At 47.3% G+C, this 15,429-nt stretch overlaps 1 protein-coding gene and 1 long non-coding RNA gene across 2 annotated transcripts; one reads left to right on the top strand and one right to left on the bottom strand.

Annotated features, from left to right (window-relative positions):
* Nucleotides 1-7,722: 7,722 nt before the first annotated feature.
* LOC130206499 (uncharacterized) lies at nucleotides 7,723-10,311 on the bottom strand. Its single transcript, XR_008834131.1, has 2 exons — nucleotides 10,227-10,311; nucleotides 7,723-9,746 (listed from the first exon to the last, which is right to left on the bottom strand). It is a non-coding gene; the product is annotated as an uncharacterized LOC130206499 (long non-coding RNA).
* Nucleotides 10,312-10,359: 48 nt separating this feature from the next.
* myca (MYC proto-oncogene, bHLH transcription factor a) lies at nucleotides 10,360-14,753 on the top strand. Its single transcript, XM_056434496.1, has 3 exons — nucleotides 10,360-12,362; nucleotides 12,701-13,382; nucleotides 13,693-14,753. Exons 2-3 carry the CDS (start codon nucleotides 12,734-12,736, stop codon nucleotides 14,346-14,348), a joined length of 1,305 nt encoding a protein of 434 aa, XP_056290471.1. The 5' UTR covers nucleotides 10,360-12,362; nucleotides 12,701-12,733; the 3' UTR covers nucleotides 14,349-14,753.
* Nucleotides 14,754-15,429: the final 676 nt, after the last annotated feature.

Genomic DNA, 15,429 nt, shown 5'->3' with positions numbered 1-15,429 from the left:
CATTCTAAATATCATTATCTCCAAATGTTGGGTTTACTCCTGGTGCCTGGTGCTCAGGGTCCCTCACAGAGAAAACAAAAATATTCTCTGTAGGATGATTCAAAATATTATCATGTCCAATTTGGGGTTTACTCCTGGTGCCTGGTGCTCAGGATCCACCCCAAAGAATACAAAGATATTCTCTTTAGGATCATTCAAATTATTAGCATCTCCAAATGTTGGGTTTACTCCTGGTGCCTGGTGCTCAGGATCCCTCCCAGAGAATAAAAAATATTCTCTGTAGGATGATTCAAAATATTATCATGTCCAATTTGGGGTTTACTCCTGGTGCCTGGTGCTCAGGATCCACCCCAGAGAATACAAAGTTATTATCTTTAGGATCATTCTAAATATCATCATCTCTAAATGTTGGGTTTACTCCTGGTGCCTGGTGCTCAGGGTCCCTCCCAGAGAAAACAAAAATATTCTCTGTAGGATGATTCAAAATATTATCATGTCCAATTTGGGGTTTACTCCTGGTGCTCAGGATCCACCCCAAAGAATACAACAATATTATCTTTAGGATCATTCTAAATATCATCATCTCCAAATGTTGGGTTTACTCCTGGTGCCTGGTGCTCAGGATCCCTCCCAGAGAATAACAAATATTCTCTGTAGGATGATTCAAAATATTATCATGTCCAATTTGGGGTTTACTCCTGGTGCTCAGGATCCACCCCAAAGAATACAAAGATATTATCTTTAGGATCATTCTAAATATCATCATCTCTAAATGTTGGGTTTACTCCTGGTGCCTGGTGCTCAGGGTCCCTCCCGGAGAATAACAAATATTCCCTGTAGGATGATTCAAAATATTATCATGTCCAATTTGGGGTTTACTCCTGATGCTCAGGATCCACCCCAAAGAATACAAAGATATTATCTTTAGGATCATTCTAAATATCATCATCTCCAAATGTTGGGTTTACTCCTGGTGCCTGGTGCTCAGGATCCCTCCCAGAGAACAACAAATATTCTCTGTAGGATGATTCAAAATATTATCATGTCCAATTTGGGGTTTACTCCTGGTGCTCAGGATCCACCCCAAAGAATACAAAGATATTATCTTTAAACCTGCTGGAGACAACTGATATGGCAAAAAACAGCAAAAAGCATGGAGCCTCATCCGAAAAATCAGCAACGACCCATCAACCCCAAATCAGCAACAGTATACGACCACTGCCAACCAAGTTGCGCACCAGCTGCTGCTCAATGGAAAATCCACCACTAAACAGCCAAGACCAAAGGTAGATCGAGTAAAACACTCCCAAACCATGGGACTGACTAAGCCGTTCTCCCCTGAAGAGCTCAATATCAGCATCAATACCCTTAAAACCGGTAAAGCCATCGGACTGGATAACATTTTCAATGAAGAGATCAAGCATTTTGGACCTCTGATGAGGAAATGGATCCTTCAGCTGATGAATAAGTGCATGCTGACAAAAAACATCCCAAAGATCTGGAGGGAAACCAGAATTATTGCCCTCCTCAAACCAGGCAAAGATCCAGCGCATGCAAAGAGCTTCATAATTTCCCTGCTATGCCACCTCTACAGGCTGTTTGAACGCTTGATTCTCAACAGACTTGCCCCTGTTGCTGAACCAGCCATCATCCCTCAACAAGCAGGATTCCGACCTGGCAAATCTACAACAAGCCAACTTCTGAAGCTAACTCAACACATTGAGGATGGATTCCAGAAAGGACTGGTAACAGGAGCCGTCTTTGTTGATCTGTCTGCTGCATATGACACTGAACCATCGCCTCCTCCTAAAAAAGTTATTGGAGCTGACAAAAGACCTGGCACTCACAGACCTCATTGGAGCCCTCCTGAAAGACAGGCGCTTCTTTGTTGTCCTGAATAACAAGCAGAGTCGCTGGCGACAACAACGAAATGGCCTACCTCAAGGTAGCGTGCTGGCCCCACTACTATATAACATCTACACCAACGACCAGCCAATGGACCAGAACACTGAGCGTTTCATCTATGCCGACGATCTCTGTGTAACATCCCAAGAGAACTCGTTTGAAGCAGTAGAAGCAAACCTCACCACAGCCCTAGATGAGCTACTCCTCTATTATGAGCGCAACCACCTACATGCCAACCCTACAAAGACCCAAGTCTGCTCCTTCCATCTCAAGAACTGTGAAGCCAACCGACCACTGAACATCAAATGGTCTGGAACACCACTTGAGCACTGTACCCACCCTGTCTACCTTGGAGTAACCCTGGATCGTACTCTCACCTTTAAAGAACACATCAAAAAGACAAAATCCAAAGTCGGTTCCCGAAACAACATTCTACGGAAACTGACCAACTGCAAATGGGGAGCCACAGCACACACATTAAAATCTACTGCTCTGGCCCTGTGCTATTCCTCTGCAGAATATGCATGCCCTGTTTGGGAGAGGTCAACCCATGCCCAGAAACTTGACCCAGCCTTGAACAACACCTGCCGTCTGATCACTGGCTGCTTGAAACCCACCAACACAAGCAACCTGCACCTCCTCGCTGGCATTGCACCTGCTGATATTAGATGGAAAGTTGCCAGCCGAGTCGAGAAAACAAAAGCTACTAGCGATGAACGCCATCTCCTCCATGGATGTCACCCTCCGCCCAACGGCTAAAGTCAAGAAAAAGCTTTCTCAGCCAGGTCCAGGCCCTAACAAAGTCTCGGGAAGAAACCAGAATACAACTCTGGATGGAAAAACTTGAGAATGACCCACCTCCAACTGACATGGGAATACCCCCCACTGAAAACCTACCCCCTGGCCAAGAAGCATCATGGGCTCAATGGAAAACACTCAACCGCCTTAGAACAAGAACGGGACGATCCAAAGATGCTCTGGTCAGATGGGGCTACAAGACAGGCCCAACCACCTGTGAATGTGGACAAGCAGACCATACAATGGAGCACTGCCTTGTCTGCCCTCTACTACCTAACCCTTGCAGCCCAAAAGACCTTGCAGTATTCAACAAAATCGCAAAGGACTGTGTAAAGAAATGGGAAACTGCCATATAACTATCACGCTTCAGTGAAACGAAAAGAAGAAGAATCTTTAGGATCATTCTAAATATCATCATCTCCAAATGTTGGGTTTACTCCTGGTGCCTGGTGCTCAGGATCCCTCCCAGAGAATAACAAATATTCTCTGTAGGATGATTCAAAATATTATCATGTCCAATTTGGGGTTTACTCCTGATGCTCAGGATCCACCCCAAAGAATACAAAGATATTATCTTTAGGATCATTCTAAATATCATCATCTCTAAATGTTGGGTTTACTCCTGGTGCCTGGTGCTCAGGATCCCTCCCAGAGAATAAAAAATATTCTCTGTAGGATGATTCAAAATATTACCATGTCCAATTTGGGGTTTACTCCTGGTGCTCAGGATCCACCCCAAAGAATACAAAGATATTATCTTTAGGATCATTCTAAATATCCATCCATCCATCCATTCTCATCCGCTTATTCCGGGGTCGGGTCGCGGGGGCAGCAGACCCAGCAGGTTTACCCAGACTTCCCTCTCGCCCGCAACACTTTCCAGCTCATTCTGGGGGATCCCGAGGCGTTCCCAGGCCAGCCGGGAGATGTAATCTCTCCAGCGTGTCCTGGGTCTTCCCCGGGGTCTCCTCCCAGTAGGACGTGCCTGGAAAACCTCTAACGGGAGGCGTCCAGGAGGCATCCGAATCAGATGCCCGAACCACCTCAGCTGACTCCTTTCGATGCGAAGGAGTAGCAACTCGACTCCAAGCTCCCTCCTGATGTCCGAGCTCCTTACCCTATCTCTAAGGCTGAGCCCGGCCACCCTACGGAGGAAACTCATTTCGGCCGCTTGTATTCGCGACCTCGTTCTTTCGGTCACTACCCAAAGTTCGTGACCATAGGTGAGGATTGGAACGTAGACCGACCAGTAAATTGAGAGCTTCGCCTTTCGGCTCAGCTCTCTCTTCACCAAGACAGACCGGTACAGCGCCTGTTTTACTGCTGCAGCTGCACCGATCCGCCTGTCGATCTCTCTCCATCTTACCCTCACTCGTGAACAAGACCCCGAGATACTTGAACTCCTTCGCTTGGGGCAGGCACTCTGTCCCCACCTGGAGGAGCAATCCACCGGTTTCCGGCAGAGCACCATGGCCTCAGATTTGGCGGTGCTGACTCTCATCCCTGCCGCTTCACACTCGGCAGCAAAACGCCCCAGTGAGTGCCGGAGGTCATGGTCTGAGGATGCTAACAGGACCACATCATCTGCAAACAGAAGAGAGGCGATCCCAAGACCCCCAAACCTGACCTGCTCCACCCCCAGGCTGCGCCTAGATATCCTGTCCATGAAAATCACAAACAGGACCGGTGATAAAGGGCAGCCCTGGCGGACACCCACAACGCGTGAATGTGGTATTGCCGAGATGCTAACACACAGCTCCATTGCAGCATGACAGAGACCGGATAGCCTCTCCAAGTCTACAAAACACATGAAGACTGGTTGGCAAACTCCCAGGACCCCTCGAGGACCCTTGCGGTGAAGAGCTGGTCCACAGTTCCACGACCGGGACGGAATCCGCACTGCTGGTCTTGAATCCGAGGTTCGACCAGCGGTCGGAGCCTCCTTTCCAGTACCCTGGCATAAACTTTCCCAGGGAGGCTGAGAAGTGTGATTCCACGATAGTTCGAGCACACTCTCCGGTCCCCTTTTGAAGATGGGAACCACCACCCCGGTCTGCCAGTCCAAAGGCACTGTTCCTGACCCCCATGCGACATTGAAGAGGCGTGTCAGCCAAGACAGCCCAACAATGTCCAGCGCCTTCAGCATCTCAGGGCGGATCTCATCCACCCCCGGCGCCTTGCCACCAAGGAGCTTTTTAACAACCTTAGCGGCCTCTGCCAGGGATATTGGTGCGACCCCCCCCCCCCCCCCAATACTACAGGCACTGCCCCCTCTAGAGGGGACCTGTTGGCCGGATTTAGGAGTTCCTCAAAGTGTTCTTTGCACCGTCCGACGATGTCCCCTGTCCGGGTCAGCAGCTCCCCCCCCACGCTGAGAACAGCCTGGGGTAGACCCTGCTTTCCCTTCCTGAGCCGTCGGACGGTTTGCCAGAACCTCTTTGAGGCCGACCGAAAGTCCTTCTCCATGGCCTCCCCAAACTGCTCCCATGCCCGAGATTTGCTTCCGCGACCACCGCAGCTGCAGCCCTTCTGGCCTGCCGGTACCTGTCAGCTGCTTCAGGAGACCCCTGGGCCAGCCAGGCCCAGTAGGCCTCCTTCTTCAGCTTGACGGCTTCCCTGACCCCCGGTGTCCACCACCAGGTTCTTGGGTTGCCGCCGCGACAGGCACCGATGACCTTCCGACCACAGCTCCTGTCGGCCGCTTCCACAATAGAGGCTTTGAACATGGTCCACTTGGATTGCATGTCCCCAACCTCCCTCGGGATGTGTGAGAAGTTCATCCGGAGGTGGGAGTTGAAGACCTCCCGGACAGGGTCCTCGACCAGACGTTCCCAGTTAACCCGCACTGCACGTTTGGACTTGCCAGGTCTCTCTGGCCGACTCCCCTGCCATCTGATCCAACTCACCACCAGGTGGTGATCAGTTGACAGCTCTGCTCCTCTCTTCACCCGAGTGTCCAAGACATACGGCCGCAGATCAGATGATACGATTATAAAGTCGATCATCGATCTCCGGCCTAAGGTGTTCTGGTACCAAGTACACTTATGAACCACCTTATGTTCGAACATGGTGTTCGTTATAGACAAGCCGTGGCTAGCACAGAAGTCCAATAACAGAACACCGCTCGGGTTCAGATCGGGCAAGCTGTTCCTCCCAATCACTCCCCGCCAGGTTTCTCTGTCATTGCCCACGTGAGCGTTGAAGTCTCCCAGGAGAACTATGGAGTCGGCAGGCGGTGCCCTCTCCAGGACCCCTCCCACCGACTCCAAGAAGGCGGATACTTGAACTGCGGTTTGGTGCATAAGCACAAACCACAGTCAGAGCTTTACTCCCGCAACCCATAGGCGCGGGAGGCGACCTCTCATTCTCCGGGGCAAACTCCAACACGGCAGCGCTCAGCCGGGGGCTTGTGAGTATCCCCACTCCCGCCCGGCGCCTCTCACCCTGGGCAACTCCAGAAAAGAAGAGAGTCCAACCCTTCTCCAGGAGCTTGGTTCCAGAGCCAGCGCTGTGCGTGGAGGTGAGCCCAACTAGATCTAGTTGGTACTGCTCCACCTCCCGCACCAGCTCTGGCTCCTTCCCCACTAGCGAGGTGACGTTCCACATCCCTAGAGCTAGTCTATGTCGCCGGCGATCGGCTCGCCCAGGCCCCCTGCCCAGCCTGCCGCCCGGTCTACATAGCACCCGACCCCGATGATTGTCCCTGCGGGTGGTGGGTCCACAGGGTTGCTGCTCGATGTTGTTTCTTCGGGCTGAGCCCGACCGGGCCCCATAAGCGAAGGCCCGGCCACCAGACGCTCGCCGACGAGCTCCCCTCCTGGGTCTGGCTCCGGGAGGGTGCCCCGGTTTCCCTTGTCCGGGCGAGGTAGCTGAAGCTCGTGTGCTGCTATTCATCAGGGTTTTTGAAATTCTAAATATCATCATCTCCAAATGTTGGGTTTACTCCTGGTGCCTGGTGCTCAGGATCCCTCCCAGAGAATAAAAAATATTCTCTGTAGGATGATTCAAAATATTATCATGTCCAATTTGGAGTTTACTCCTGGTGCTCAGGATCCACCCCAAAGAATACAAAGATATTATCTTTAGGATCATTCTAAATATCATCATCTCTAAATGTTGGGTTTACTCCTGGTGCCTAGTGCTCAGGGTCCCTCCCAGAGAATACAAAACTATTCTCTGTAGGATGATTCAAAATATTATTATGTCCAATTTGGGGTTTACTCCTGGTGCCTGGTGCTCAGGATCCCTCCCAGAGAATAAAAAATATTCTCTGTAGGATGGATCGAACTACTCTCATCTCCAAATTGAGGTTTACTCCTGGTGCTCAGGTTCCCTCCCAGAGAATAAAAAAATATTCTCTTAAATTTAGGCTAATGCGAATTATTATCATCTCCAATGCAGGTTCCCTTCCAGATAATAAAAAATGCATGTATGTCCGGCCCTTCGATAGCTCAGTTGGTAGAGCAGAGGACTGTAGTATTATTTTCCATATGGAAAGTATGCAGTATCCTCAGGTCGCCGGTTCAATTCCGGCTCGAAGGATGAACTAATTGTACTAATTGTGCTTCTATCATTCAGGGAATATTTAAAAAGGGGATTATACTGAATGTAGTTGTAAACGGCTACTACTTAACTTTACACAGTTTTTAAAAGTGCAGGTACGAAGACAACAGGAGGCTATTTGTAATTTTTTAAATCTTTACATTGTCAAAAATTTGGAAACAACCTTTGCTTTGGCTTCATTTTCAGCGTCAATACAGACACAGAAAAAAATGTGTCTCAGGCCCTTCGATAGCTCAGTTGGTAGAGCAGAGGACTGTAGTATCATTTCCATGTGGAAAGTATGCAGTATCCTCAGGTCGCCGGTTCAATTCCGGCTCGAAGGATGAACTAATTGTGCTTCTATCATTCAGTGAATATTTAATAGGAATTGTACTGAATTTAGTTGTAAAATATGTCTCTGGCCCTTTGATAGTATCACGACTGTTGTAGCCCGAGAGAGAGGACCCAAACGCCAAAGACGTTCCACAGAAACTTTAATCTTCCAAATGAAGAGACTCATACACAATAACAGGTCAAACCACTCCATCCACATGGTTCTAAAACCAACACTGGGGATGAGACAACAGGGTTTAAATACACAGGGAAGGTGCAGGTGATTGAACACAGGTGGAAACAATCAGGGGCAGCGGAGACAATCACAGGGACAGGAAGTGCAGGAAAACAGAGGACACGAGAGACAGGGACTTCAAAATAAAACAGGACACAAGACACAAAAACTCCAGATCCTGACAGTTAAACATTGTGGGGAACTGGGAAGCTCTAAAAGCTTTTAATCGACTTATCTTGCATTTCGTCGGCAAAAAAATGTGCATTAATCACACTTATATGTAAACAAGAAGCCGTGTAAATGTGATTTGTATGGGGCCCGGAAGTGTACCCAGTTGAAAAGAATAATACAGGGTTTAATGTTTGTATTAATGTTAATACTGCACGAGTCACAAGATGATAGTGAATATGCATGAAGTCGACCTGGTACTTGTTTTTCAATATATTGGAGTGCAGCAGATGCATCACCTCTTGTTTTAGGTTATGTCCTTGTTTGTGTAATTTTCTCATCAGGATTTAATAAAACAAGTTGATGAAATGGTCCCACTGTGCTCAATGTAGCTGATTGTAAAATAATAATTTACTTGATTTCAATATTTCATTTAATAATTGTATTTAGTTCAGGTGATGGGGAAGAATGAACCTTTTGTTGTTGCTGGTATCAAGGCTATACATCACTCTTGCAAACACATGAACCCAACATATTACTTTTACCACGAAACAAGAGTGACGTTAGAGCGCGTCGGCCATTAAGTTGGCCGAGTTTTAATTTTCTCTCGGCTCTGGTGGAACTAATGCCGATTCTCTGGCAATTGTCCAGATGCATTGTGGGAAAGGCAGGTAATCACAAATGGGTGCAGAGGAAGATCAATTGAGGGAGAAAGGGGTATGTACAAAATAAAACGATGGGTGGCTTTTCATCTTCAAAGTATTTCTCTCCATAATCTTAGCCAATTTTAATAAATACGATTGGAATTTTAAAATACTCTGCCGCAATTACAATTCATTCAATCCTCTGTGCTTGCCGTTACCCCTCGGGATATTGGTATTAAAGTGAAGCTAGTGTTATACTCCGGCACGGCTCTGCCGGTTCCGGTTCTTTTCTCCATCATTAAACTCACATAAAACCATAAGTAGGACTCCCCTGAGGGGCCGAGAGAGTCTCACTGCTCACCACTTCAAAAGTCGGGTTCTTCTCCTGACAACGTTTTCGCTGGGTTGAAACTAAACCCAAGATGATGATGATGATGATGATGCATAATGCATTTACCACAACCACTGGATTGTTATCTACAAAATCCACGATGATGATGAACACCCTAATAAATTGTAACGAGGTGTCACAGTCCTTTGTTTCTTATTTTGCCGTCTGTATTTGTTAGTTGCTTCATTAAATTCTCATGATTTTATTGGAACAGAAGAGCACGTAAACATACAATACACGTAATATACCAGCGATATAATTATAGAAGGACTGCTGCTCACGCTGCTGGCCGTCCTCATGAAGGAAATCATTGGTTTCCTGACTGTCACTGGGTTCATGCTTGCAGTTGTTTTTTTAGCTCCTTACTTTTGGGCTTTTCCTCATCCTCCTCAGTCTTTGAGTGCCTGAGGGCGAAGTGTTTGCTCAGCACTTCAGAGCAGGCAGGATTCCGTCCCCATGGTGTGTCATGAATATTTTACTACATTGTTACGTAATCTACACCCAGGAGGCTTGAAGGAATGTTTGAGGAAACACTCACTGTCCTCTCTGGACTTCGGAATAAAGGCATCAATGCCAGTCTCTCCGTAGTTACCGTGGAGACGTAGTTCCAGCGCATGGCTTTGACCATCTCCACCGTGGCCTGGGCCGGGGACACCACCCGGGAGAAGAAGTCGTCGCGGGTGTTATCGCTCAGTTCCGGAGCTGTGGAGGCGTAGCTCACCTGAGGGATCTGAGAGAGATAGGGGGGTGGGGGGTTTCAAGAACACATTATTTTACATATTGAATTTGTTATTTATTCTTTTCAAAATAAAGACATGAAAATAAATTAAAGACTGTACAAACACCAACTCCTCTTTTTTGTTCTTTGTGGAAAAGCTTTGATATTGTCAAATTCTTCTTTTTTAACTATAAGTTCAAACCAGAGGAGTCTGCTCCCTACCTCATCCTCCTCCATCTCCGCTCCTTCTACCTACCCAGCCCCTCCCTACCTATTTACACTTTCCTCCTCCGCCTCTACACCTCTACCCACCTGCTCTACCACTTCTATGGGCTTCTCACCAGCACCATTTTTCTTTCCTTCCTCTTCTCCATCCTCACCATTTCCCACAGCCTCACTCTTACTGCCCTGGGCAGCATAACCCCCATTCCTATCACTACCACCATCACCACCACCATCACCCACCCCAGTCACACTCACAATCCTACTCACCACATGTGGGTCGTCATGGCAGCAGTGATGCTGTGGATGTGATGCAGAAGACAGGGTTCTGCTGTTTGAGGCCCACATAAAACCCTTTGGGAAGAGGCAGCAGGTCAGGCCAGCTACTTCTCCAACGACAGAGACTCAGATGAAGATGGTGATGAACTGGTGCTAGTTGACAAATAAGCCACTCGTATATGTACATATTTATTATATTTATAAACCGTACATATAAGTTAATTTGTACTTTTTCATTTTCTCATTTGACATGTTCCCCTCAGCTCTGCTGAGTTTTTGTTTGTAAATTTAATTAAATTAATCCATAGCCCTGTTGTTGCGTTTTGTTTTTCTTCTTTGTTTTGTCTGTACTCGGTAGGTACACACACAAATCAATAGATCTAATTTAGAATTTTGAAAAAACAAAGAAAAAAGTTATTATAGTTAATAGTTGTTAAAAAAATGTAATAACAATAAATAAACACAAAGAAATAAGAATACAATTGAAAATGTTTTTCAGTTTTTTGTTGTTGTTGTTTAAACAATCCAAGAAAATACTTTGAATCCGTAGACCACTGCCGAATAGTCTTATTATTGCCATTTGATGGCAATTGCTCATATACTGTCAGCTTAAATGAGTATATGTAATATTGTAAACAAAGGATAAACAGGTGGCGGTTGAGCTCAGGATCTAAACGGACTAAAAGCACAGACGTCAAACGCAACGTCTTAGTTTCAGAAGCGAAATTCGTTTTTATGTTTTCCCAGAACTCAGTTTTTTAATGAAGTGACCCAGTAACCCAAATAAAAGCACCACTAACCCACTAAACCGGCACTATTGTGTTACTGAGCCATTCATAGTGTTACACCAAACATCCTTATTTAATCTACTTTCAGTCAATAATCCCCCTGTTCGTGATGGTCTGTGGCCTCCATGTTTACCCCCAGGGTTTGACCCCGCACCTCCCTGGCTTCAGTCCACTGCCGGAGCACTTTGCCCAGCAGAGGGCGCCCCGAGCCCGTTCAATCCCCCCACCCCCCCTCCCCATCACAAGGGGAGGAGGGCAACTCCATCCAACTGCGGTACCCATCCGATTCCTGTAATTGCTTCCTTCCTGCAGTTAATTGGTGCCAATCTGTCCAGCCTCAAAAACCCCGAGCTACATTTACACAATGTCAGAATCGCACACACTATGTATTTTTAGTGCATGCTCATTCATGCGTCACGTGAAAAACTACACTTATTGAGTGTGTCTCGCGCGTTGAATTCACCTGTTTTCAGCGCAGCCAGAGCCCGCAGACAGATCGAGGTGAGCTTCCTGCACCCGTGAGCGTTGCGTTGCAGTATCACTGCACAGATTGTTCAAACCTGACATGTGTTTGTCATTGCAGACAGTTTTGGACACAACAACAAATTATTAAAACGCAAAGTTGTTGTTTGTGCAAAAGCAGGTTAATAAAGGTATCATATCTCACTTATTGAAGATTTACTATGGGAGCTAAACATGCACCAGATTTCATGGGATGTTTGGCGATATTTTAGGCGGCACGAGTACAATAACTCGTCCTACTTATCGCCTACTACGCCTTGCATTAGTATTGTGTGCATGTCTCCCGTCAATGGAAGCTGTACTCTACTATGACCCCTCCCACTTCTTCCCCGAAATAGACCCCGCGTGAAGATAAAATGCACAATCTAGTGACTAAATGAACCGACGCGAGCACGTGTTTCGACTTTATATCGACCATTGTGTCGCGTGGGGATTATTTCCGACGATACATGCGGGAATTTTATTTGAGATAAGTGGCAGTTTCAAGACCGGCGAGCGTTTCGCGGGAAAACGAGCGGAGGGATACAGCGGAGGAGCGGAGGGGTAGTGCTACGGCCGTTTTTATTGCAGCCGGCGGAGCTCTCAGCTGTGATTCTCACGCTACTGATGACAGACTGTTCTTCGTCCTCACCGGGTCGCTAGTGCAGCCATTCAACGCTCCATGCATGCTTCACACAGACTCACGGAAACCGCCTACGACACCTCCGTGGAAGGATTTAATGTTACTTTCTTACCGGAATAACTTTCCTACCCTTTTTTGCGCCTCTTGGCTCGGTTTAGCCTCGTCTTCTTCCGCCGACAGTTTACGATCTAAAAGGTAAGGGAGGGCAGGGGGTTTCTGGATTTGCACGGCACTTTTTCCCACGTCAGTTTAGTGAAAACATTTTTTTTTAAAGGTGTTTTTTTTATCGTAAGTAGCAGCGAAGTGGGGGCGGGGTTTCCCCCTCTAATTTCCTATCAGTTTCCCAGTTGAGCACCTGCTGCTGCAGCCCGCTGCAGGCGAGGCGTGCACACCAGCATCGGTGTTTTGGAGTGACCATGTGATGTTGCTTACACTTAACGTTGCAGAGCCGGTGCCAACGCAGCTGATTTGAACCTGCAGACCTCTCTTTTTAATCCACATCTAATCAACCATTTGTTCTCATTTTCAACCAGCTTCACAATAAGGACAAACGCAACAGAGACAAAATGCCGCTGAATTCAAGTTTGGCGAGTAAAAACTACGACTACGATTACGACTCTCTTCAACCGTATTTCTATTACGACAACGAGGAGGAGGATTTCTACCCTCAGCAGCTTCAGGCTCCGGCACCGAGCGAAGACATCTGGAAGAAATTTGAACTGCTGCCGACCCCTCCCCTCTCCCCGAGCCGCCGGCCGTCCCTGTCAAGCCTCTTCCCCTCCACGGCGGATCAGCTGGAGATGGTGACCGAGTTCCTGGGCGACGACGCGGTCAACCAGAGCATCATCTGCGACGCCGACTACTCCCAGACCTTCCTCAAGTCCATCATCATCCAGGACTGCATGTGGAGCGGCTTCTCCGCCGCCGCCAAGCTGGAGAAGGTGGTCTCCGAGCGGCTCGCCTCCCTGCACGCCGCGAGGAAGGATTCTGCGGCCGCCGAGACCTGCCCGGAGCCCCCGGGCGCCGCAGCGTGGCGGCTCAACAGCTGCTACCTGCAGGACCTGAACACGTCCGCGGCGGAATGCATTGATCCGTCCGTGGTGTTCCCGTATCCGATGGCGGAGACGCCCAAGCAGATCGCGGGGACGCCGCCCAGCAAGGATTTGGGTCTGGAGACGCCGCCGAACAGCAGCAGCAGCAGCTGTAGTGACTCAGGTAAGCTGAGAATATGCACACATCACGCAGACACACCCCTCTGGGCAATTAGGAATTTCCCTCTGCTGAGTGAGCAAACATTACCGCCGCTGCTGTTTTTGTCTTAAAAGAGGCCAACTCTTGGCTTAATTGCTGTTGTTTGCAGTCAGATTTCCAGGCAGGAGGTCCAGACTTGTTAGACTGCTGTGTGATTAGCTCGAGGCGGCCATGCACTCCACTGATGGAGAGACTGTGGCATGCCGTGTGAACGAGTTTGCATCCTTGATGCTGAATCAGAGTGTGATTTGTCTGTTAATTTTTTGCCTTGCAGAAGATGACGACGATGAGGAGGAGGAGGAGGAGGAAGAGGAGGACGATGATGATGATGAGGAGGACGACGACGATGAGGATGAGGAGGACCAGGAGGACGAGGAGGAGATCGACGTGGTGACCGTGGAGAAGAGGCAGGCGGTGAAGCGGTGTGACCCCAGCCCTGCAGAGAGCAGGCATCCCAGCCCGCTCGTGCTGAAGAGGTGCCACGTCTCCACCCACCAGCATAATTACGCCGCCCATCCATCCATGAGGCACGAGCAGCCGGCTGTCAAGAGGCAGAAGCTGGAGAACAACAGCAACAGCAGCAACGGTGGTGGAAACAGCAGGGTCCTCAAACAGATCAGCAGCAACCGCAAGTGTTCAAGCCCGCGGACGTCTGACACGGAGGACTACGACAAGAGAAGGACTCATAACGTTCTGGAGCGTCACAGGAGGAACGAGCTCAAGTTGAGCTTCTTCGCCCTGCGGGATGAGATCCCCGAGGTGGCCAACAACGAGAAGGCGGCCAAAGTGGTGATCCTGAAGAAGGCCACAGAGTGCATTTACAGCATGCAGAAGGACGAACAGAGACTCCTCTCGCTCAAGGAACAGCTGAGGAGGAAAAGTGACTTTTTAAAGCAGCGACTCGCACATCTGCAGAGCTCTCGCGCTTAAAGTTTGAATCATCATAGACTTTTTGGCCTTTTTGTTTTTTATGCAAGTTCAAGACTTGGGGGGGTGTATAGTTGTTGTTGTTGTTGCATGCAAATGCAAAGCGGATTAAATTGTTTTTGGAATCTTGTTTGATTTCAATGTTAAAACTGCCTCAATTGAAGTTATGGTTGGATTAAATATTTAAAAGTTTATTTTTATTAATAAAATGTAAAAACAAAAAAATGGGGCTACCCTGTTGAGGGGGTCCAAACTAAAATATAAATTTGTATGTTTTGTATATAATTAATATTTCCTAAGAAAATGTATTTTTGGATCTCAATTGTCTGGATGTTCAGACCCAGTGTTCTGTTTTTTTCCATTATGTTCCTAGATTCTTTTTGAAATATAAAAAATGTTTCTTCTTAACTTTGTGTCTTTGTTCTTGCATCGCAAATGCACACATCACACATTTCATCTCATTAGAAATGGAGGTACATGTTGCTGTAGAGCGGGTTCAAGGAGATACGTGAATAAAGTGACTGACATCAACTAAGATGCTCATGTTAATGATGCTCCAAGTCACTTAATGCCCTCTGACTTTAGGGTTTAAGGGTTGATATTACTTGATCTCTTCTCTTCAAGCGATATTTGAATGTTCTAGTTTCTGGTCGTAAAGAAGACGAGGTAAGCTCAAACCATGGCCTCGGATTCACTGCATGTCACTTTATTGGCAAGCTTGTTATTGAAGATGTAATATTTACGATGCCAACGTGAACATTGGTCGCGTTAGAGCTGTCATCGCTTAGTTTCTTGGACAAGAGGAAATTCAGCTTTTTAAATTGGACCAGTTCTGCTCCCAGAATGCATCAACACTTGTTATTAAAAGAAAACATGATTCACAAAGACTTAACTTCCAACATGGTTTTCCTCCTGAACATTGTTTATTCTAACTAAGTACATTATAAGTTACTTCATATTCCTTGTATGATTAAACATACTTGGGCACTTACTGATCAAATAAGCCCCACATCAGATTTCAATCAAATACATTTGGGTGAAAACAAAACAGGTTGGTTTACAGATTCAAACATATATGTAGGCA

This window comes from Pseudoliparis swirei, chromosome 16 (assembly GCF_029220125.1).
Source record: "Pseudoliparis swirei isolate HS2019 ecotype Mariana Trench chromosome 16, NWPU_hadal_v1, whole genome shotgun sequence".
Lineage (NCBI taxonomy): Eukaryota > Metazoa > Chordata > Actinopteri > Perciformes > Liparidae > Pseudoliparis > Pseudoliparis swirei.
The sequence above is the reverse complement of the archived record's forward strand: the minus strand, read 5'-3'. Positions and strand labels throughout refer to the sequence as shown.

Excerpts from the sequence above, each read along its gene's own strand:
- myca (XM_056434496.1), top strand. The coding sequence starts at position 12,734 with ATGCCGCTGAATTCAAGTTTGGCGAGTAAAAACTACGACTACGATTAC. Across the intron at positions 13,383-13,692 it reads CAGCAGCTGTAGTGACTCAG|AAGATGACGACGATGAGGAG; the intron begins GTAAGCTGAGAA and ends TTTGCCTTGCAG.